Source organism: Saccoglossus kowalevskii, chromosome 20 (assembly GCF_978046115.1).
Source record: "Saccoglossus kowalevskii chromosome 20, keSacKowa6.1, whole genome shotgun sequence".
NCBI lineage: Eukaryota > Metazoa > Hemichordata > Enteropneusta > Harrimaniidae > Saccoglossus > Saccoglossus kowalevskii.
This window is the reverse complement of record NC_140660.1, coordinates 14,591,887-14,614,738: the sequence shown is the minus strand read 5'-3', so window position 1 is coordinate 14,614,738 and position 22,852 is coordinate 14,591,887. Positions and strand designations below refer to the sequence as shown.

General features: G+C 36.1%; 1 protein-coding gene across 1 annotated transcript; it reads right to left on the bottom strand.

Annotated features, from left to right (window-relative positions):
* Positions 1-1,638: 1,638 nt before the first annotated feature.
* On the bottom strand, positions 1,639-22,512 carry LOC146730038 (zonadhesin-like). Its single transcript, XM_085494394.1, has 9 exons — positions 22,456-22,512; positions 21,484-21,505; positions 20,579-20,869; positions 20,181-20,431; positions 19,073-19,342; positions 11,160-11,181; positions 10,343-10,630; positions 4,752-5,024; positions 1,639-1,895 (listed from the first exon to the last, which is right to left on the bottom strand). The coding sequence occupies exons 1-9, from the start codon at positions 22,510-22,512 to the stop codon at positions 1,639-1,641; spliced, it is 1,731 nt and encodes a 576-aa protein (XP_085350520.1).
* Between the last annotated feature and the right edge of the window lie 340 nt (positions 22,513-22,852).

The window sequence follows — 22,852 nt, the reverse complement described above, 5'->3', positions numbered from 1 at the left end:
TACCATTTGGATTTAGCTCGCATGTAAATACACAAGACCGTTTCAACATTTTTTAAAGGCACAAATGTGTAGTCCCAACAAAACTTCACAAAGTATGATGCTGAATACATAAGTCAAGATGTATCTACTGAACACCGTGAAAACCTTAAAGCGGGGGATTCGTCACCTACGCATGCGTCAGATGACCATAGCGTGTCATTGTTTACAAACAATCGTCTACCCATGAGCCTTTGCGTTCTTAGCGTATGTTATCATCGCTTGGAACTCAATTCCTCCGCGTGCGCAGGTGACAGCCCTCCTCCCGCTTTAATAACAAAAATCAAATCGTCCGAATTCCATTTATTTTGATAAAATGAAATTAACTCACTTCTGCCCGTCGACTTTCCAGCTCTCCCCGAACTCGTCAACGTCGATAGCGATATTGCCATTAGGTTTCACAAAGTCGTTATGGCCGTCTCCATCAGCATTACCCAGAAGGCCACATAGTTTACCATTGTAATCAACACCAATGAACGACGCGTCAAACACGTGTCTAAGCAATGTCCAGTTCAATGTAAATGTCGTATTTTTAGACGTGAAAGTTAAGGCCACCATTTTGCCGTCTTCCTCTATTCGTATTCTTTTTGGCATCACAGTATTTCTTTTCGTTGTCCCCTGTGAGAGAAATACATGCGTTTTCAGTAAAAACGTAATAAAAGTAAGTTTTTTACCATGAGTATTTTATTTTTATGATCATGATCTGCATTGTATGATTTCATATACAGTCAGTTGCGAGGATATTCTGTGGAGATGCGCACAATCGTTCACACTCTGTGAGAAAAGTCTGGTTGAATATCTCGCCTGTCCTATAAATTGCGCCCTCTAGCGACGGAGCGTCCTGTGGCGTGAATAGCTGTTATTTTGATTCGATATACAATGTATTGTAAATTGCGAATAACTCCAAAACCCGTATACGTCACATCACAGAAGCACATTGTCGTTAGAGGGCGTGATTTATAAGAAAAGTAATTAAGCAGGATTGTCATTAAATAACCTTATTATAATGCACTGCAAACAATAAACGAATTTCAAAATTATCTAATTAGCCATTAAAAAGAATAAATATTAATAGATATCATTTTTGTGTAATGTAATGTAATGTAATGTAATGTAATGTTGTGTTAATGTAATGTAACGTTAATGTTATATAATGTAAAGTCATGTAATATAACGTAATGGAATGGAATGGAAATGTAAGTACAGTAACTACATTTGACACTATGCAACAATATGGCGAAATTGATAAATCAGATACTAGTATTCCGAACGTTTCTTGTCAAAAGAGGTCATAAGTATATTGGTTGGCACTATAGTTACCTAGTTCCGAGGCGGAGAGGTATTAAATTTGTCAAATTTTGTCAATTTCTTACGATAAAAAGTTTCCAATATATAGGAGAAGTTAACAAAATCAATAACACAAACGACAATAAACGGGTGGCAGTTATAAAACAATATAGAAACAAAAAATATAAGAAATACAGTTAGGGTATTAGGGAAGTGGCTTTAGAACAAAAAAAAAGGTGAGACGACCATGCCACATTTGATATAACATTCAATACGATGTAATGTATGTGTGACTGGATCACGTGTCCAGTGACGTCATACCGTCATTACGTTGAGCCCATCTACAACAGCATACTCGTTACCAAGGGTGACGTTGATGGCAACCGTTCTCGTTCTGAATTCGTCCGTAGTGCTGTATTTCGGAGCTTCGAACTTTGCACTGATTTCAAATGCGGGCTTTGATTTGGAGCAATCTTTGAACAGCGTGTGCCAGCACAGGCCCTGGTAGCTGTATCGACGCCCATCGAACGTTCTCAAATGAGGGTCCCCGCTGACTACTCCATCCAGCCTTTCTGTGTGAATATACCAAGTGATAGTGGTGAGTGTTTAGTGACAATTTACCACAATGGAATTAGACAGAATACATGACATAACATATACAAACTCAGGTGAATCATTCAGCCTGAAAATTTCAATCACGTGGTATGCTTGTCCGAGTACGTCCTCATTAAGTTTACTCCAACACCGCGGAATTCTGGGAGAAATTGCATTTGTTTGGCAAATATGTTCTTGTTTACCAGACGGTGATGACACACTACTTGACCCAACTGCACACACACCAGGAAACCTAGTCTAGTTGCTAGACTCTCGCATAGATTCAAAAATTCAGATACAACTCTCAGAAACAAACAAACAAATGTATGCATATTAAATAATAATAATTATAATAATAATGTTTTATTAAATGTTACAAGCAAAATAGTACCCGAGATTCGAACGCGCCATTGAAGGCATGTACGCTACTATGTCACTCTCTGTGTTTTAATCAAGTCGTCTCAAAATGGCGTTCACATCCTGTAAGTTCATAGTTCAAAATGAACGTCCCAATGAACAAACAAACAAACATACATACATTACAACGTTATACATGGTAATCTATCATGGCCGAAATAAACAGTTGTGATCATATGCTATATTAACATACTGTTTGGTATATGGTTACCAATATTTGATACACATTTTATCTGCCACACAACTACATACTGTACAACCACTTACCACAGTTATGTATCGCATAGCTACGTACCACACAACTACTCGCCATACAGCTACGTACTACACAACTACTCGCCATACAGCTACGTACCACACAACTACTCGCCATACAGCTACGTACCACACAACTACTCGCCATACAGCTACGTACCACACAACTACTCGCCATACAGCTACGTACCACACAACTACTCGCCATACAGCTACGCATTCTCCTTCCCAGAGTTCCTTGCGGTTAGATCACCGAAAGTATCTCTGCCACCACACACCGCCATTTTGTGGTGAAACACCACAAGACTTTTACTACGCGTATCATTCGCGTATTTTGGTTATTAGAGGGCTCTCGTGTTGATTTCTTCATTCTAGTAAACAAGTTTTAAAATATTTTATCGATAGCTGATAATGTTTTTTTCGTAAACATACTGAAAACGGTGATATAGTTATAATTTACAAAAGAAAATAATTTCATCGCGGAATAACGGTTACTAAGGTGTTACTCGGTTCATCAAACTGAGCGTCCTGTCGATTGCCATGCGAAGAAATATGAACAAACGAAATCACTTCGTAGTATTGACGACTAAATTGTCCTAATGTCACACCGTTTGTGTTACAGAAAGAAAAAAACGAAGCTTCTAACTTTGAAAACAGCCAAAATCTGTAAACAATGCGTACACATTCGTCGGGTTCGAAAATCAAACACTTGCATGGCAATGTTTTGGTGAGCGTCTTTGAAAGTAGTACCGCTGTGACGCATCGACCAATAAACGACAAGCATAAGATCGCGTGGTGGCAGAGATATATTCGTGGAATAGAACTCTGCCTGGGAGATTGACAGCTACGTACCACACAGCCACCCACCACACAGCTACGTACCACACAACTACTCGCCATACAGCTACGTACCACACAGCTACGTACCACACAACTACTCGCCATACAGCTACGTACCCGCATAACTACGTACCACACAGCTACGTACCACACAACTACTCGCCATACAGCTACGTACCGCATAACTACGTACCACACAGCTACGTACCACACAGCTACGTACCACACAACTACTCGCCATACAGCTACGTACCGCATAACTACGTACCACACAGCTACGTACCACACAACTACTCGCCATACAGCTACGTACCTGCATAACTACGTACCACACAGCTACGTACCACACAACTACTCGCCATACAGCTACGTACAGCATAACTACGTACCACACAGCTACGTACCACACAGCTACGTACCACACAACTACTCGCCATACAGCTACGTACCGCATAACTACGTACCACACAGCTACGTACCACACAACTACTCGCCATACAGCTACGTACCCGCATAACTACGTACCAAACAGCTACGTACCACACAACTACTCGCCATACAGCTACGTACCCGCATAACTACGTACCACACAGCTACGTACCACACAACTACGTACCACACAACCACAGTCAGCTTGCGATAAATAAATACGATATTTACTATATGGGGCCGCCATCTTGAATGCAGCATAAAACTAAATAAGAGACAAGTTGTGAACGCGTTTTTCAGATTTTTACAAATCAGGACAAAAATACCAATCTTTCGCAGAAATACGATCCATTGGGATAATAATAAGCCAGCCGATAAGAAAATTCGGTCGAATTCGTCGTTATTGTGTGGAAAAGTCCCTCAAATACGAACACCTAATTACACGAAGAACATAGAACACTTTCCTGGGGTATTTGAAACCAAAAATTTCGGTTTCAAATACACCAGGAAAGTGTTCTATGTTCTTCGTGTAAATTAGGTGTTCGTATGCAAGGATTTTTTCACACAAAAACGCCAAATTCGGCTGAATTTTGTTATCGGTTTGCTTAATATAACCCCAACAGATCGCATTTTCGAGAAAGATTGGTATTTTGTCCTGATTTGTAGGAATCTGAAAAACGCGTTTCACAACTTGTCTCTTATTTAGTTTTTTGCTGCATTCAAGATGGCGGCCCCCATATAGTAAATATCGTATTTATTTTATTATTACGTATGCGCCAGCTGACTGTGCACACAACTACCTATTACACAACAACTACCCACCACAGATCTACGCGCCCTAAGAATATTTCTATACTTGCCTAACTTGTAAACATTCATTCTCAGGCTCCCACCGCATGTCTGCGTATCATCCCCAGAACACTGCATATTACATTCGTCTTCTGAATCGGCTGCTCCGAAACGGTCAAAGGTCGTTCCACAGAAACACTGATTGGATTGCTCTACACCAGCGTATATGACATTCAGACTACCAATGGCATTCATGCATATTCCTTGGCATTTTTCAATGTTCATATTGTCGTCTGCCAGTGTCGAGTAGATGTTCAGCGCATTTATGTTGCCATCTTTGTAGCACCCTTGGTATGTGGTTTCAACTGCAAACCGCGCTGAAGAAAATGAATAAAAAAAATGTTATGAATGTATCAGGGGTAAAACTTCTTTCTCTCGGGGTCTCCACACTTTCAGGGGGGAAACTCGTCTCGTCTCTATATCTCGTCCCCTTGAGGTACGGGATCGGGAATGTCACTTATACTTTACAGTCAAATAAGACACACACAACGAAATACGTTTCAACTCTCGTCTTAGTCGATCTTTTGGAGCACTCTATAAGACACAGCGCCCTGGGGAAAAGTCCCCAAGACTCTCCCAAGGCTGAACCAAGACTCGCCCAAGACTGGACTGCGTCAAGGCTCGCCCCAAGACTCTCTCGGACTCTCGACTGCCCAGGACTGCGTCTGTCGTGGAGTATTCGCCAAGACCAACTCAAACTCTCTTTATTCATTTTCAAAACTCTAACCAATTACAAAGCAGTAAAAAGACTCTAAGGCGTAAACTTCAATCATAAAGCCAATCAAACTAAGTACTGAATACGTCATATCTTTTGATTAATCGTTCACTACATTAATAACTACGGATGTCAGAATAGCGACGGTATCTTGTAATTAGTTCCAAACCACTGAGCCAAGTTCCGTCCAAAACTTCAAATAGGCCTACACGATGACAGACATAACACAGCAATTCGCTAATAATCAGTTAATTAAGTCGGTCAACAGATACGCGAAAACAAATTCATGACACATCCCTTCACCCAAACTGAGATATGCCTCTTGGCATAACACGTTCATAAATCAAAGATACCGTCAGCCACTCATCGTCATAGGGTTAAATACAATACTAATAATAAAAGGTATAAATCAAAAAGAGTAAAACACACTAATTAAGTACAATGATTATAAAGTCTAAATACAATGGTTATAAAGTCACAAATATCAACGGTTATAAATCAAAAAACAAGGGAAAGCCTACCAAACGACTCACTTTTCTCAAAACGGTTCGCTGAGATAACCCGTCGCTTCACTTTCTCCGTTACTAAGGTTACAAACTCTATATCAAAAGGTCAAAAAAAACTAAGGCGTGGCGGTGTAACCAAGCGATCAGCCAATCGCTGCAGTCGACAGCATGATCACGTGATTACCAGGGATGCGTCTCTCGGTTAAAGCATTGCAAAGCGGTAACTAATAAACAATGAATAAAAAGCTATTAATCAAACTCCTGTCATATACGCTTATAAACTTCAACTGAACTCACAAGTCGTTAATCTAAACAAAAGTCATACGGCGTGGTAACAGAATGCAAAGACAAAGTCGCTTTCATAACACATTACTCCTCTGGCAAAAAGACGGAAAAGCAAAACGATAGAAACTACTGAGTTACATATAAACCTGTCAATCATGAACAAAAGCTTGCGTTATCAAACAATACGTATATAAGCGCACCAAACTCTCACCTCAAAAAGACATTAAAAAACGTTACAAAGGCGCTCTCAACTCAAAAAGCGTCAGAAGTATTCCGGAAACAACACATAAACAAAAACAACTCTTAAAACGTCGATATCTCTGTACTCGACAAATCTCAAAACTCTGAAAAAAAACACGTGGGGGCATCATTCCTCCCATCATAATACGTACTCATGAACTCATTAAAACACAATAAAAACTTAACAAAACTCAAAACACTGTGTTGCAAATACTTGTCCACTGAGGCGCGCTTAAATCGTTATAAAGGACCTCGAACGTCACTAAATATCATTTCAAAACAAAGATCTGGGCGCTTACACACATACAATTCAACATCACAAAAAAAGGGGGAAGAAAAAACGATAGGAGAAGCAAGCAATACATTACATTACTGAACAATAGGGTTAGGGTTCTGGAAAAGAGTTCAACGTCCTTGAGTTATACAGTGTCAGTTACAGTGTCCAACGAGCGGTTCTCTAAGCAATACACAGATAGCTAAAGTCAAAGTCTATAAGCGTCTCTTCTCTTGTCGCGTTATTCTGGGTCGTCCTTTCATCTTCTTCTTGTCTTTAATGTCGCTCAATTCTTAATTATACAGTCCTATCCGGTACTGGTCCTTCCGAAGGGGTTCTGAAATCTTCATCTCTTCAGCGTTGTACATCGGTGCCATACTGGTAACGGTGTTAGTCGTCGAGCGCGGTTTCTGAGTCGTCTCTGCCATGGAGCTGTTAGTTCGGTTCACAAGAAAGACACCTCTTCGTCATTTCACTTTTCTTCACAGGATGATTTTTGTGTTGAACACAATGCCCAAGGGTTCTCACACCACGTATCAGGGGGGAATCTTCTTTCTCGAGGTTCTCCACACGTGTCAGGGGGGAAACTCGTCTCGTCTCTATATCTCGTCCCCTTGAGGTACGGGATCGGGTAAGTCACTTTAACTTTACAGTCAAATAAGACACACACAACGAAATACGTTTCAACTCTCGTCTTAGTCGATCTTTTGGAGCACTCTATAAGACACAGCGCCCTGGGGAAAAGTCCCCAAGACTCCTGTCTCCGTTACTCAAATAAGACACACACAACGAAATACGTTTCAACTCTCGTCTTAGTCGATCTTTTGGAGCACTCTATAAGACACAGCGCCCTGGGGAAAAGTCCCCAAGACTCTCCCAAGGCTGAACCAAGACTCGCCCAAGACTGGACTGCGTCAAGGCTCGCCCCAAGACTCTCTCGGACTCTCGACTGCCCAGGACTGCGTCTGTCGTGGAGTATTCGCCAAGACCAACTCAAACTCTCTTTATTCATTTTCAAAACTCTAACCAATTACAAAGCAGTAAAAAGACTCTAAGGCGTAAACTTCAATCATAAAGCCAATCAAACTAAGTACTGAATACGTCATATCTTTTGATTAATCGTTCACTACATTAATAACTACGGATGTCAGAATAGCGACGGTATCTTGTAATTAGTTCCAAACCACTGAGCCAAGTTCCGTCCAAAACTTCAAATAGGCCTACACGATGACAGACATAACACAGCAATTCGCTAATAATCAGTTAATTAAGTCGGTCAACAGATACGCGAAAACAAATTCATGACAAATGCATGAAACTTAGCGTCTGTATAAGGGCTTTTTCAAATGACGCCCGAAGCATTACGTCAAGATCACGTGATTGATTAGTAACATGGAAGCATACGACCACGTGAACAATTGAAGAGCGGTGGTTCTGTTGATAATCATTGATTTTTCCACAATCCAATACGTCATTCTAATGAAATGTCATGAATTTGTTTTCGCGTATCTGTTAACCGACTTAATTAGCTGATTTAGCTGAATGGCTGTGTTATGTCTGTCATCGTTTAGGCCTATTTGAAGTTTTGGACGGAACTTGGCTCAGTGATTTGGAACTAATTACGAGATAACCGTCGCTATTCAGACTATTATTTCTGACAGTTGGTATCCATAGTTATTAATGTAGTGAACGATTAATCAAAAGATGTGACGTATTCAGTTCTCAGTGTGATTGGCTTTATGATTGAAGGTTACGCCCTAGAGTCTTTTTACTGCTTTGTAATTGGTTAGAGTTTTGAAAATGAATAAAGTTGTTTTAGTTGGTCTTGGCGAGTACAGCACGACAGACGAGAGCAGTCCAGTCCTGGAGAGCCTTGGGGCGAGTGTTGACGCAGTCTAAGAGAGTCTTGGGTCAGCCTTGTGATAGTCTTGGGGACTTTTCCCCAGGGCGCTGTGTCTTATAGAGTGCTCGACAGATCGACTAAGACGAGAGTTGAAACGTATTTTGTTGTGTGTGTCTTATTTGACTGTAAGGCTTAAGTGACTTCCTCGATCCCGTACCTCGAGGGGACCCGATAGAGAGACGAGACGAGGTTCCCCCGGACACGTGTGAAGAACCCCAGAGGCGAAGAATCTCCCCGTGAAAGAAATCACGACTACGGGTTTTGATCTGGGCACAATGTGCACTAATCATTGCCGCTGATGACTACTTCGATATCGCACAATTATCATGGAAATTACTGTTAAATATAAAATCATGTTCAATATTAGTAACATTAATAACATTGGAATATCGGCGCTGTTTTTGCATTCTTGTTGTAAAGAATTTCTTACATTTCGATGTCCAAATTTACTTCTGTGAATTTGCCAGACACGATGACTTTTGCTTACGTATTTAAGTTTGCATGAACCGTCCTGCTGAAGTAATTTGATAAGAATATTGCGTGAACTATAAGGGGGATGTAGTGTTTTATTTCATATTGACGTTACCGTCTCCGGTCCAATCGGAATGGCGTTCTTAAAAATGAGAGATGGTAATTTACGAACACTCAAACTAAAGAGACTAGGAACGTAAAGCTGATTTGTTTCTCGCGTGAGCATACAATTGAGGATTTCTCATTTACTGTGAGATCTCGCGTTTTTCGTGAACAGTGCGAACAGAAACGTCTGCCGCAGAAATCGAAATATTTGATTTGAAATTTTAATTTCTTTTTTTATAGTTCAATATTGAAACATGGATCATCTTTCAGCGGAAAATGTCGTTCAGATACTCTTATTTTATCAAAAGTTACCATCTGCACAAAAGTTAGTTTCCCGTTTGCCCAATCACGCGCGATATTTTGGCGCCACTACGACGCTATAACCTTCGTCTTGCTTTTATAATCTATTTCACGCATAACGCGGGATCTCACAGAGAACAGCTGGAAATGGTAAATTGTTTTCAGGAATACTAAAATGTCCCTGATCGAATGAGTATCACATCGGTCTTAATCATGAATACTGGGCTTTTCTTAATAATATTTAAAACAATATACGTTTTTTTTTAAATATGCTGTTCGAGATTCGACGTGTGCTTTTTCAGTTTAGTGTGGGCATGTGCACTGCAAGCCATTGATGAGATAACTAATTGTACCCTATTTGGCATGCTTATTACAACCAGCTATTAAAACCACACCATTAGAATGGTAGTGTGGCCAACGTTTATGAAAACAACCAAGCTTAATAAATGAAACATTCTATATAGCATTCACAGATGTAAGGACGGGAACAGAGAACATCAAGTACATAAACGTGTATAGAAATTTTCCAATTTCATCACTAATCAGGAATTAAAATAGGAACAGGTTTTCAGTTTACAGCATTAAATTAACCTTACAATAATGATACATTATATGTTACAAACGTGAGTGTTGTTTTCATATAATCAGAGTGAGATCAGTCATTGTTTCAACAGTAGTGATTTAATCCCATTGAAGGCGGACATCTTGGATTTACAACAACATGCACAGAGAATGACCTCGTTCTGGCTCTATGCTAATTCAAATATTACATGCTAACACAAATGAGCATCAATCATGACATATTGTAACAAACGTGCGATGTTTTAAGTACTTGCCTATTCTGTAAACTGAGAGAGTTAGTTCTCCACCACATATCTCTGACTGATCACCGACACATTCTAAGTTACATGCTGATTCACTGATCTCTCCATACTTGTTGTAATCAATACCACAAAAGCACTCGTCTGACGCCTCGGTGCCAGCGTATATCACATTCAGGTCGCCCATTTCGGCTGTACATATATCGATGCATGTGGCAATGGTCATGCTGGGGTGATCCACGACATTATGGAAATCCAGCGCTCTTTCTTCGTCATTGAAACACCCCATGTAGGTGTGTTCGTCTATGAGGGATTGTGAGAACAGTGTGTTATTACAGGTAGAATCACTGAGCCTGTGTATGATACACGTGCTCAAGTTGACGAGTGTGTGAGTGTGTGAGTGAGTGAGTGAGTGAGTGAGTGAGTGAGTGAGCGGTTGAGTGAGTGAGTGAGTGAGTGAGTGTGTGAGTGAGTGAGTGTGTGGGTGAGTGGGTGAGTGAGTGAGTGAGTGAGTGAGTGAGTGAGTGAGTGGGTGAATGAGTGAGTGAATGAGTGAGCGAGTGAGTGAGTGAATGAGTGAGTGAATGAATGATGAATGGTTGAATGTATGAGTTAATAAATGTATGAGTGAATGAGTGAATGGTGGATTGTTAATCTATGAATGATTGAACTAATTATTTAATCAATTGAAGAGTTGTTGAATAATGACGGAAAAAAGAAAGTATTACAGACGAAGAAAACGACTAGAGCGATAAGCGGTAAAGAAGGAAGATATATGACATTCAATTGACATTAAACAGGTACTTCATAATTCAATTTTACTACAACTCACTTGCTCTTTTTTCAATCGATATCTGAAAAATACAAAAAATATAGACTTCATAAATAAGACATATGAAACGGATATATAGGAAGATATATAGACAAGTCTTGTATGATTGCTATAGTGAGGTATCTGCGAACATTGAAAAAAAAATTGAATTAAAATCCCAATGCATGATAATTAGTATTGCGGTTTTTTGTTGTCCCTTTGTTATGATTCAATTCATGCAAACTCATTTCCGGTTTGCACATTAATAAAAAAAAATATCGCAAAAAAGACCCATGTACAGCTGATTCACGAGCAAAATATATCATACCGCATAATTATAAAAAGTATAAACGCTTCTATTGAAATTAAATTAAAGATTCCAATTTATTTCACTTCGGCTCAATTTTAATTACAATTCAATATGTTGCACCGTGTAACGAACACTTTGGAAACAAACAACAAGATTTGAAATTGATGTATAGAGTTAATTGTTTTTTTAATGTAAGCTATGTGGAATATAATTTTATTTTGTGAAAATGTTGAACCTAAAAAAATCCATTAAAATTGCGGATTAGCAATGGAATGCGTACTTATGTAAATAAACACGAGAGTTGACAAACTACATTTTAATCTTTTAAGTGCCATATATATTTCAAAATTCTGTACAAATATTTGCACATATTCTAAATTTGTCACTAAATGTACATGTATCATCGTTTTTGACCATACAGACAGTTTCAGATGTTGTTTTAGGTTTTTGATCAAAAGATTTTGTCGTAATTATAATTTTATGTAGGAAGTCGTTAGAATGTAAAAAATCATTATGCAGATATTGAGAAGAATTTAAAACGTGCAAGGGGTTAAACAACCACGACCAACAAATCATAATATTATTATATCATGTAGAATTAACCGTTTTGGCGCCAAAGTCGTATAGTAGTTTCATTTATACAATCTGCTCTTCTTCGCATAAAATAACATTTTCAAATGTTTTAATCAAAAACAAAAGACAATAATATATTAGTTCTGTTTGGTCAAAAATTAAGACTGAATTCAATAAAACTTTGTTCAATTTGTTTTCATATTTAGAAGTTGACAATATTAAATCTAGTGTTAATTAGAAGAACTGCATATTATTTGTTCTTTACCTGAATGTGTTTTTCACAGCGATGCTACAATAAACGTGTTTGCGTTGTTTACTCGTAATTAGGCCCACAACAAATAGTTTTGTTCCCCTCAGCGACCGATCGAAAAATATGAAATATCGGGTCGCGTTTTTTTAATAGGCCCAAATTATTGAAAATATTAAATATTAAAAATATCGCCGCACCTATTATTTTCTTAATTAAATACAACATTATTTTGAATCAAAAACAATACGTTTGTTGTAGTAAATATAATTGTTAATACATGAAATGCACAACATTTTATTGCATTTACAACACGTGATAAGAGCGGAGGACAGAGATGTTGAAGAGGACAATGTTGTTTAAGAAAAAACTGAGACCAAAACAATGTGCTGATGGAAATATAAAAAATACAAAACATTGAAAGAAACAATTTGATTTTTGTGTTTAATATCTAGCATGCGTTTGATTGATTCCCATATACCTCGGATATTTACGATACCCTTAGTTTTCACGAGTTGAAAAAAAAATCCGACCGACCGACCTATTTTTTTTTAATTTTCCGATTTGAGGGCAACATAAGTATTTTTAGCCTCTCATTTCTAGACTGTAGTACACGCGCTTTCATGTATCAATTTAATTAGTGTTTCACCCTGCCAAACATCACTCTATCACGTTGAAGCTGATAACACACTCACATTTTGTCGGCTGCAGGTCAACTTAACCTTTTGGGACAAAAATAGCCATTTTTTTAAGTAAAAATGGAATTGAATCAGAAAATTGTATCAAATCTTGTCTGTTGGCTCTAAAATTAAAGAAATAGTGAAGAATATAAGAAAAGGCGCAGATAAATTTGATAGAGAGCGTCAGGTGGTGAAAAAGTGACCCTCATCAACGAAGTGAATGTGTTGCGTGTTGCTGTTCCCACTAGAACAATAAACTTTGTTTTTTATCCAGATTCGTCAATTTATATCGAAACATATCCTGAACTAGGTTTCGATCCGAATACCGGTTATCAGTTTAAGTTGCGACAGCTCGAGTGACTTGCGTCGTAATTTTCTATTCAAACAGAAACTAGTTGTTTTTGTCTAGTAAGAACAGGGTACATATATCGTTCTTTCACTGACTTGTTTGTGTTTGTGTTGTGTCCTTGGAGACTCTTGTACAGCGTTTTTGTCCATGGACTTATACATATAATTTAGATATTTGATTGGTATAATTGTTATTTATATTGAACGAAACAGTGGTGAGTCAAATGATTGTTACAAAATCTGTATATTTTTTATCAAATGTTTTCAACAGATATTTAGTATTCACAGAATATTAATTGTTTATTTGAGAGAAAATACGTATCGTAAAATTACGTAAAATGTAAGCTAAAGTGGTTACTAGTAATTTATATCTTTTAAACATTGAGTGAACTCTGAATTGGTGTTTATGAAATAGTCTTACATGACGTTTTGACGATACAGATGAGTACGCTGTATCCAGACTAAGAACTCTTAGATAAATATGAAAACAGGTTGCCGACAATTTGTATGAAATGTTATTGTTCATCAGACTTGATGCTAGAAGAACGTCATATTTAAAAAAAAACAAAAAAAAAAACATAAAAATAATTAGATAATCTGTGATTCATACCACACTTGTCAACTAAAAAACAGTAATAATAACAGAAACGAAACATAAATTACTCTCACCTCATTGGCAGTAGACTTGGTATATGCAAGCAGTGCTTGTATTATCAGTAGGTAAAACATTATTACATACGACATGCTTATCTCTGTTGGTGATACGGTGTATACAAGACTGCTCTGTCCGACAGACTGTTTATAAATGTGAGTGAAAATGTGTTGAAAGTTAATGTTGATTGAACATTGATTTCCATAATTTGATGCACGCATGCGTACTAGTATAACGTGCAAATTATTTATTTAAATACGCAACCACAAATCATTTTTAAGATCGTCAAATGCATGTGACTGTCATATGAATATACATTGTTTTTGTTTAAACAAAAAAAATCAGCGCAGGTGACATTCCGGACATTGAATGTCACTGTTGTTTTTTCTGACATTTTTTTGTATGTGCTAGTGCTGACACATATCCAAACCATATTTATGTTTGCAAGTGCTAAGCGACCATCTCTCTATCAAATCGCAATTTGAATGCATCAACCAGGGTAGGTCGAACACAAACACCGTTTGGTAATGAATCCCGATCAGTGAAATTGGGCTTTCCATTGAGCCTGTGGCACTTTTTTTTAATTCGAGACTACCGATAATGAGTCTGATGCGACAATCATTATGCTACCGGTAACAGGTCATATTCTTCATAATATAACAAATTAATTAAATTTAATCGCAAACATGGCGCCGAAAACACCATTAAACAACACGCGATAATTCATGTGAATCTGAAATATTAAAGAAATCTTGTTAGAAATACGTCATCTACATAGAAATGATGACGTAATTCAATGCGCTACGTTCAAACGCGCATGTGACTGATTCTTTTGTGCTGTTTGTACACATTTTTCTTTGAGCAGACGTCAATAATCATCAATCCATGACGTGACACAACACACATTATGTTACGGCAAACGTTCAAACAATCGGAATAATGTTCAAATATATATGTATCCAATACAATTATTTTTGCAAAGATCAAACACACAGATGTCGTAGCCGATGCCAAGTTTTTTTACTCCACTTTCACAAACAATAATTACGGCAACATTCGCACTCAACATAATGTACACAATGATTTATACAATATTAACAAATACTCTCTTCAGTATTCGTACATGAACATCTTTTCAATCCTGAATCGCGATCCCTTTCTCTTTACCACGATTTTCTATGATTACTATAATACCAACACTTTGATAACGTTTTCATAGAATTAAACTTGATCTGGTTTTGAATGCTTTTATTATCTACTATTCATTGGTTGGGGCAGAGTCAGGTAAAATGTGTTACAATATAACTTAATTTCGTATATAAAAACACACACATATATATATATACGTAGCTTATATATTTTATCTGTGTTTATATACTGATATATAACCCACGTTCTTTATGTATAAAACATTGTACACTCGAAATACACTTACATATCTGCGTGCGTCTGATCTCACCCCACCCTAACATCAAACTTACACAGAAATAACGATATTTGTGATTTATATTTACCCTTGACCTCAATGACCACTATGGTTAATTGCACGTAAACCGCAGTTAACATAAAACTTAACTTGTTTTTAGTATAAATAAGTATAATAAATAGTCCTGGGTTTAATGCCAATACCAACTATTTATTATATTACGTGTTGTTGACACAAATGATCACCGAATTAGTTTCGAATTCTCTCGTGTTATCGTGTACTATTTTTGAATTACGTTATTACAGAGATTTTGGAAACAGTAGATGTCGCTGTCGATAGGAAGAACAAAACATCACGTCGCTATTTGCGCATAATATATCCATACACACCCCGTGATTATAGTCATTGTATTTCTCATACGAGATTTAAATACATTTATACATTTGAAGGTGTTTGTTTGAATTTAATGTTTTTTTTTCAATTACCGTCGTATTTATTATGAAAATAACACATACCGAACAACTTGACAGAATTTTCTACAAATTAATATTCACATTCCATGGATGACTATAACTTTACATAGGAAGAAAAATGTACAATTAATCTTTCCTGTTGAATTTAAACGCCATTTCCTGGATTAAAAGATTATTTATAATTACAAAGTGACATATGTGTGATCTGTTTATATTTATTGCATTTAATGTATATTCATTTGGAATGGGCGTATCACTGTATGGTGTGAAATACACAACACATCACATATGTACTCGTGATTGAAACACCATTTACAAGTAACCATTTCGTGTATACAATTTCACAAAGGTGATATTGCAAATTTAATTTCATTAGGTTAAATAACATGTCACATGTTTTGAGCAAAAGGATTATAAGCAGAGACCATTAATTCAAATATTCCCTCTTATACTACTAGCTCACACGTATAAAGGACAGCTATTATGTTTTGCTCTCTTGCTGGCTTATTCAGTTCTTTTTTGACGACCTTAATTTTTGACAGCAACTAGTTAAAACCATAGAGCCCAAATCTTTTATTTTATATTTTGATATTTAAATATATTTATACTAATCGATATGAACAATTCATGTTATGATTTTATTCGATTAAAACATCCAAGCTGAAATTTAAGGAAACCATAGAATTTGATTACTTTGCTCCATACATTCTCTTAATTTGACTCAAAGAGCCAGAATCTACTGTACTGTATTTCAAAATACATATGATTTCGATTTTACTATTATTAATGTTTTAAAGTGGCAGGGTCGTCATCTGCGCACGCGCGGGAGTTGAGTTTCAAGCGATGATAACAACACACGCTAAAACGCAAAGACTCATGGGTAGACGCTTGTTTGTAAACATTGAAGCGCTATGGCCATCTGGCGCATGCGCAGGTGACGACTCCCTCGCTTTAAACTTCTACAACTGGCATCACTAAGCTCGAGTAATGTATCACATGTTCAGATTTTCCAGAAAGACATTGTCTTCATTTATCAAAACTTTTAAACCAAAAATAACTAGCCTTAATTTTCAACAGTTTCATTTGCTTATAACTTTCAATTTCAAAACAGTACGTACTACATTATCTCAGACGAAATTGACGTCATTCGGTTTAGGTGAACCTAAGGTTTGTCTGTAAAATCTTTTGATTATTACTGAGACTGATATAAAACACCTGCATTTCGTTATTTTTACGACAATATAAATTCATTCATTAGGCAGGTTTTCACCCTATATATGTTCATATCATTGTAAAAAATCAAAAAAAAATCTAATTTATCGAATACCACAATACTGATCATGTCGGCAAAATTGAATCGAGAAATTGTAACCAAGGGAAACATACAATTTCTTTGTGGAAAGATGACAAATTCTTCAATAAACAACAACGATGTTGTGAAAATTGGAATAAATCTATAATTTATAAGCAGGGTACACCACACTATTTTTTTAAAACTTTTATTCAGCTCGTACACAAGTAACTGACAGGGTACCGAATTCTTTGGCTTCTTCAGTTGTGTATCCTGGCGTTTTAAATATCACGTCAGGTAGGAGTATTTCAATTTACGCCCAGCAATTCATCTTTTGTGTAACTGTTGCCAGTGGATATACCGATATTTCAGTTGTAAACTATTTATATTTCAAAAGTAATATCATATTATATTTCTATGATTTTCTTTCAGTCATTACGGTATGTAATTGATTGGATTCATAGGCTCATAGTGCATTATAATAAATCATGTATTGTCAGGTAAGGAAGCAATGAAAGATTGTGAATTTGCTTCAATTAATGATATATGATATGATATAAATTGTATTCAGTACAATGGCCTCAGTAAATCAAAAAAGTAGAAAAATACATACAGAGGGATTCCTTTAAATAATTGTTGAATCTACTAGTCACAACTGGTTAAGTAGATTGACTCCGTGTTTAGAAGCGTTGAATACAAATTTTGAAATTTGAAGTACAGATAAGTTGTCAAACTGCATTAAACGAAGAAATTTTTCGTAAGTCTAATTTGACAGATAAAATATAGTTTTTTTTCTAAGATTTACATAATGTTTAGTTTACGATCAGATTCAACCCGAAGGTTGTGGGATGATGTTCTAAGCTGACATAGCGCAGCACGTAACATGTTGTCTTTTATTAAATGCAAAAAATCGATCTTAAAATCCCTGTATTTATCGAGTTTAGGATAATTGTTGAAATCTGTAAACCAAGTTTGTTTGTACATATCATAAACTCTTTGGGTGAATAGAGACAAAATGATATATGCATCAGTTACCAAATTGCGGACACCTTGGTGAAATTAACATATCTAGTGGACAATAATCACCGAGTTTATAATCAATTACATATAAAGTCTAAAATAAGCCATGCTTATCTTGACGTGTAGTTCCAAAGGTAACGAACAAGAATCATAATGCATTACACTCATACCACTCCATAACATACTTGCTCCGTATGACATAAAACAACAACAACATAAATTAACATATTCATAGTTTTTATTCATATTTTCATTTCATCAACTTGTAAGCTGTTTAAATCGATTCCAAATAATCGACATTTAACTGTTCTCGGGTACAATTATATGCTGGCCACTACAATATGAATCGTAAACTTGATATAATTTCCGTGATTTCAAAACTAATATGATTCCTCTTCAGTTCCAAGCTTAAGCGCAACTGCAAAACAATAAAACGAATCACAACAAACACTTTTGTTTAACATATTTGTATTCAATACATTCCGCTTACTTATCAATCCAATAGGCAAGCATAACATGACAATGGGTATTCGCAAAGGCGTTGCGTATACGATAGTAGATATACGATAGTGGTCGCACAAATAGCTTATATTTTGTTTCACTGGCGTTGCTAGCAACGTCTTCATAAATCTATGATTCACACACACATAAATACGCATTATCCCTCACTCAATGATAGTGCTATTTTCACAAATCCTATCATTTTTTTAAAACTAAAACTGGAAATTACAAAATATTACATATGAATAGTTATCATGTCTATGTTTTTGATTTTGATTCATGTTCAAATTATAAAATAAAATATTATGAATAAAAAAACTATATGATACATAACTGCGAAAATGTGTAATAGTTATTTTGAAAGATATAACAAATAAACAAGATAACGCAGTAGCTTACGTTATTCCCTGCACCTTCCAGCTCTCTCCGAATTCGTCCACGCCAATTGCAAGCGTACCATCAGGTTTCACAAAGTCATTTCTCCTGTCGCCATCGGCATTACCCAGAAGACCACACAATTTACCATTGTAGTCAGAGCCAACGAAAGATGCGTCAAACACGTGTCTGTACAATGTCCATTCCAATGTAAATGTTGTATTGTGGGACTTGAAACTGAACACAACCATTTTCCCGTCTTCCTCTATCTGTATTCTTCTCGGTTTTGATACCAATCCTGTGTCCCCCTATAATAATTATAAAATTACTATAAACAATTTCAATATGCGACTAACCATTTTACCTATAACACTACGATAAAGACTTTCCGTTATCGACATTTTGAAATTCTTTCGTTTTTGGGGGGAACAAACCCTGAAAACTGGTTTTGACAAGATAATTCAGACATTTATATTAGGAATAATTCATAGCGATATGTATTCTCTATGCACCCATGAATAATTTCTATAATTACGAATTACACAAGAATATTACAGAAAAACGATAATTTGCTATATTCTCTATATTTTTGTTCCTTTTATTTGTCTTGAATTATGACTGAAAGAAGCTGAATGAAATTACAAACTATGTAGTGTGTTCAACAACTCATGTATGAACAATAATTTAATTAAAATTTGATTTTACTTGTTGAAAATACAGTATTTTTCTACATAAAACGAAAGGTTTTCACAATGTCGAAAACGAAAAGTCTTTATCGCAGTGTTCTATACTGTATTTATTAATTATTTATCCTATATTTGTGAAAACGTTAAATTATTTGACGATTTTTATGAAATTGATACAGCATTTAGTTATGTAATTTTCGCCCACATTATTAATTAAAAAGTACAAAAAGTAAATGTGTATTAGAAAATAACAACGTGGACAGTTTTTTGTTCTTTATTTGTATTTATAGTTGAAAAAAAAAATATTATCAATCAAATACCAACATTTCAATACCATATACATTTATGGTATGGTACAATCTATTGGGAGACTTTTGTTACAATAATTAATGAGGAAAGGCTAAAAGGAAAAATGTAAATTAACCAGTCAATATTTGCATTTAGTTTGCACATCACTTACTGTAACTACGTGGAGACGATCTACAATAGCGTATTCATCACCAACAGTGATGTTTATTGAAACAGTTCTTGTTCGTAAGCGGTCACTTAGGCTACCATTCGGGGTCTCAAACTTCGCTCTGACCTCAAATGCAGGGCTCGGATTGGTGCAGTCTTTAAACAGAGTATGCCAGCACAGGCCTTGATAGCTGTAACGACGTCCATCAAATGTTCTAACATGGGGGTCTCCCCTCACTCCTCCACTGGATTTTACTAAAGATATGGTAAAAAAAGAAGAATATAACAAATATGTGAATATATTTCGAATCAAAAGTATTATGTTTTTGGGAGAACACAAAATGTGAATAAAAGAGAACAACGTGTTTTGTTGTTGATAACATATGTAAGGTGAAAACTTGCCTAATTTGTAAATACTAATTTCGGTCATTCCACCGCAAATCTGGGATTGATCACCCATACATGGCCAAGTACAGAAATCTTCTTCGACTGGTATGTACGTTTCTAAATTCAGTCCGCAAAAGCATGCATCACCGAACTGTAACCCGAAATATGACACACTTGAGCTGTCCATTTCACTTGCGCATGTATCAGCACATGTCTCTATTGTCATTGCTTCGTCATAAGTAGGTGGCGCTATATCCATCGATAGATGTTGTACATCATAGAAACAGCCCATGTAGGTCTGTGAAACTGTGAATATTTATGGTGTTATTAAAAATTATAAAAAAAATGGGAAGTAAAACAAATCTTACCCATCATAGACATTTAAACATCGAAAGTTTAGTCTGCGTAAACAAAAGAAACGACTGGCAGTATTTGGCAATCCAACGGACAAGTTCACTGCACATCAAATTCGAATCAGTAAAAACAAGATATATGGTCTGTATAGTATAGATCAAGTGATTAATGGTATTTCGACAACAGTTAGCACTTTATGATCTACTAGGTAGCACCCGCAATATAATTTTCAGTATATTAACAATGTATGCACAGCTTCATGAAACAAAAAATAATATTCCAGTGATTGCCACCCACTATAATAAAGCTCAATGTATATGAAAAATAAACAGATTATAACAATCGCACAAAGTCCCTGACCTTCCAAACTATATAAAGATATCAACATGCTTTTTATAATCGAGTCGTTGCCATGACCGCAAAATTATATAGAAAATAATAAATAAATATCCAAGAAATTAAAAAAAAATATTTCATAGACCACGGATTGTGGATGACGGTCGTTAATAGGAAAGTCCTTTGGATGGTAAATTTGGTAAAACATATATCTAGTAAATATGACTTACTTGCCCGTTTTCCAACTGATATCTAAAGGGAATAAAGACATTATTAATAATTATCATAATATATTCTGTATGATAAAATCGTTATTTCTCTACATTGCCGCAATCGACTACACTTTTGTTAGCATTTTGTGGTTTTCCAACCCGGCCTGCCATTTCAATTCACGGAAACGTCAGCTATGAAATACATATATATACATGTCTATGAAAGCCTGGAGATGGGAGTGGTGACAGTAAACCAAAGGGAGCCTGGTCAGTATACATTTATTCATTCTTGAGAAAGACACTTAAGAACGTGAATGAATTGAAAAAATAACGATTTCATAACCTTGCAAGTAAAGGTTAGTTATTTGTTTTTTGTATTATGTAATAGCCATTGAGTCGTTAACAAATATCACAGTTGGTTTAGCTTTGAGATGATTGTTGATATGATAAGCATTACAAACAAATTGACATTCAGTAGAATTTGCAGCATTCAAATTAGTCATGGAATAATACATGCGTTTCATTTATCAATCTATATAATTAGGACATTACTGGCAAAGTGCTTGCGACTAGCCGATACTGGATGATATTTGATGACCGCCATGTTATTATCACGAGACTTGTAAAATTGTCAGTTTTGAACTAATAATCAAAGTTGAGATTCTAAATGTTTACAATATTGTGAAAAAATAACCAGTGAACGTTTGCAAGTGAAACGGTAAATAGCGTCGAATCATTTTGTCTATGCATATTGTGTCTGATATGATCTTGAAGTAAATTTGGTGTGTAGATGTCACACCTACGCACTCGCACAAAAAAAGCAGCAAAACAAATCAAAATCAAAACTAATTGTTATGATCAACTGCAATGGTCCCCGACAAATTAATACATATTTAAATACAATATTTGAGAATGACCAGCACTGAATTAAAGGCAGGGATATATATCTACACTAGTAACGAACGTGCATAATAAAAGTCATATACTTACCTTTCTCGGTACTGCTTCGCTACAACTGATTAGTAACAGTACTACCAATAGCTGCATGGTTTGAATGGTTATAGACGAAACTTTGATGAATGCGTTTGCAGTTCGCTGGATTTTCAGACAGCAGTCACTGTTGGTGCGAATATGTGGTTCTGCAATAAAATGAAGTGTAATTGAATATATATGTATGTGTGAACACATGAAATGTATCATGGAAATTAGACGCTGGTTATGAATACATGCATCATATGCACCTAACATACATCGGTACCATGCGTCTAACAGCAAAGATCATACCAATGCAAAACACACTCAAATCCTAAAGTATAAAAACGTTGATATTTGCCTTTTAAATTGAGTTGGTCAATTGAAGCGCTCTGGTAATACGGCTGTTGTATTA

What these genes read in the sequence shown, in the direction of transcription:
- LOC146730038 (XM_085494394.1), bottom strand. Translation starts at nt 22,512, where the DNA reads ATGCAGCTATTGGTAGTACTGTTACTAATCAGTTGTAGCGAAGCAGTA. An exon ending in GCGAAGCAGTACCGAGAAAG is followed by an intron (nt 21,506 to 22,455) that starts GTAAGTATATGA and finishes TATTCCCTTTAG; the next exon opens with ATATCAGTTGGAAAACGGGC. An exon ending in ATCAGTTGGAAAACGGGCAA is followed by an intron (nt 20,870 to 21,483) that starts GTAAGTCATATT and finishes AAATATTCACAG; the next exon opens with TTTCACAGACCTACATGGGC.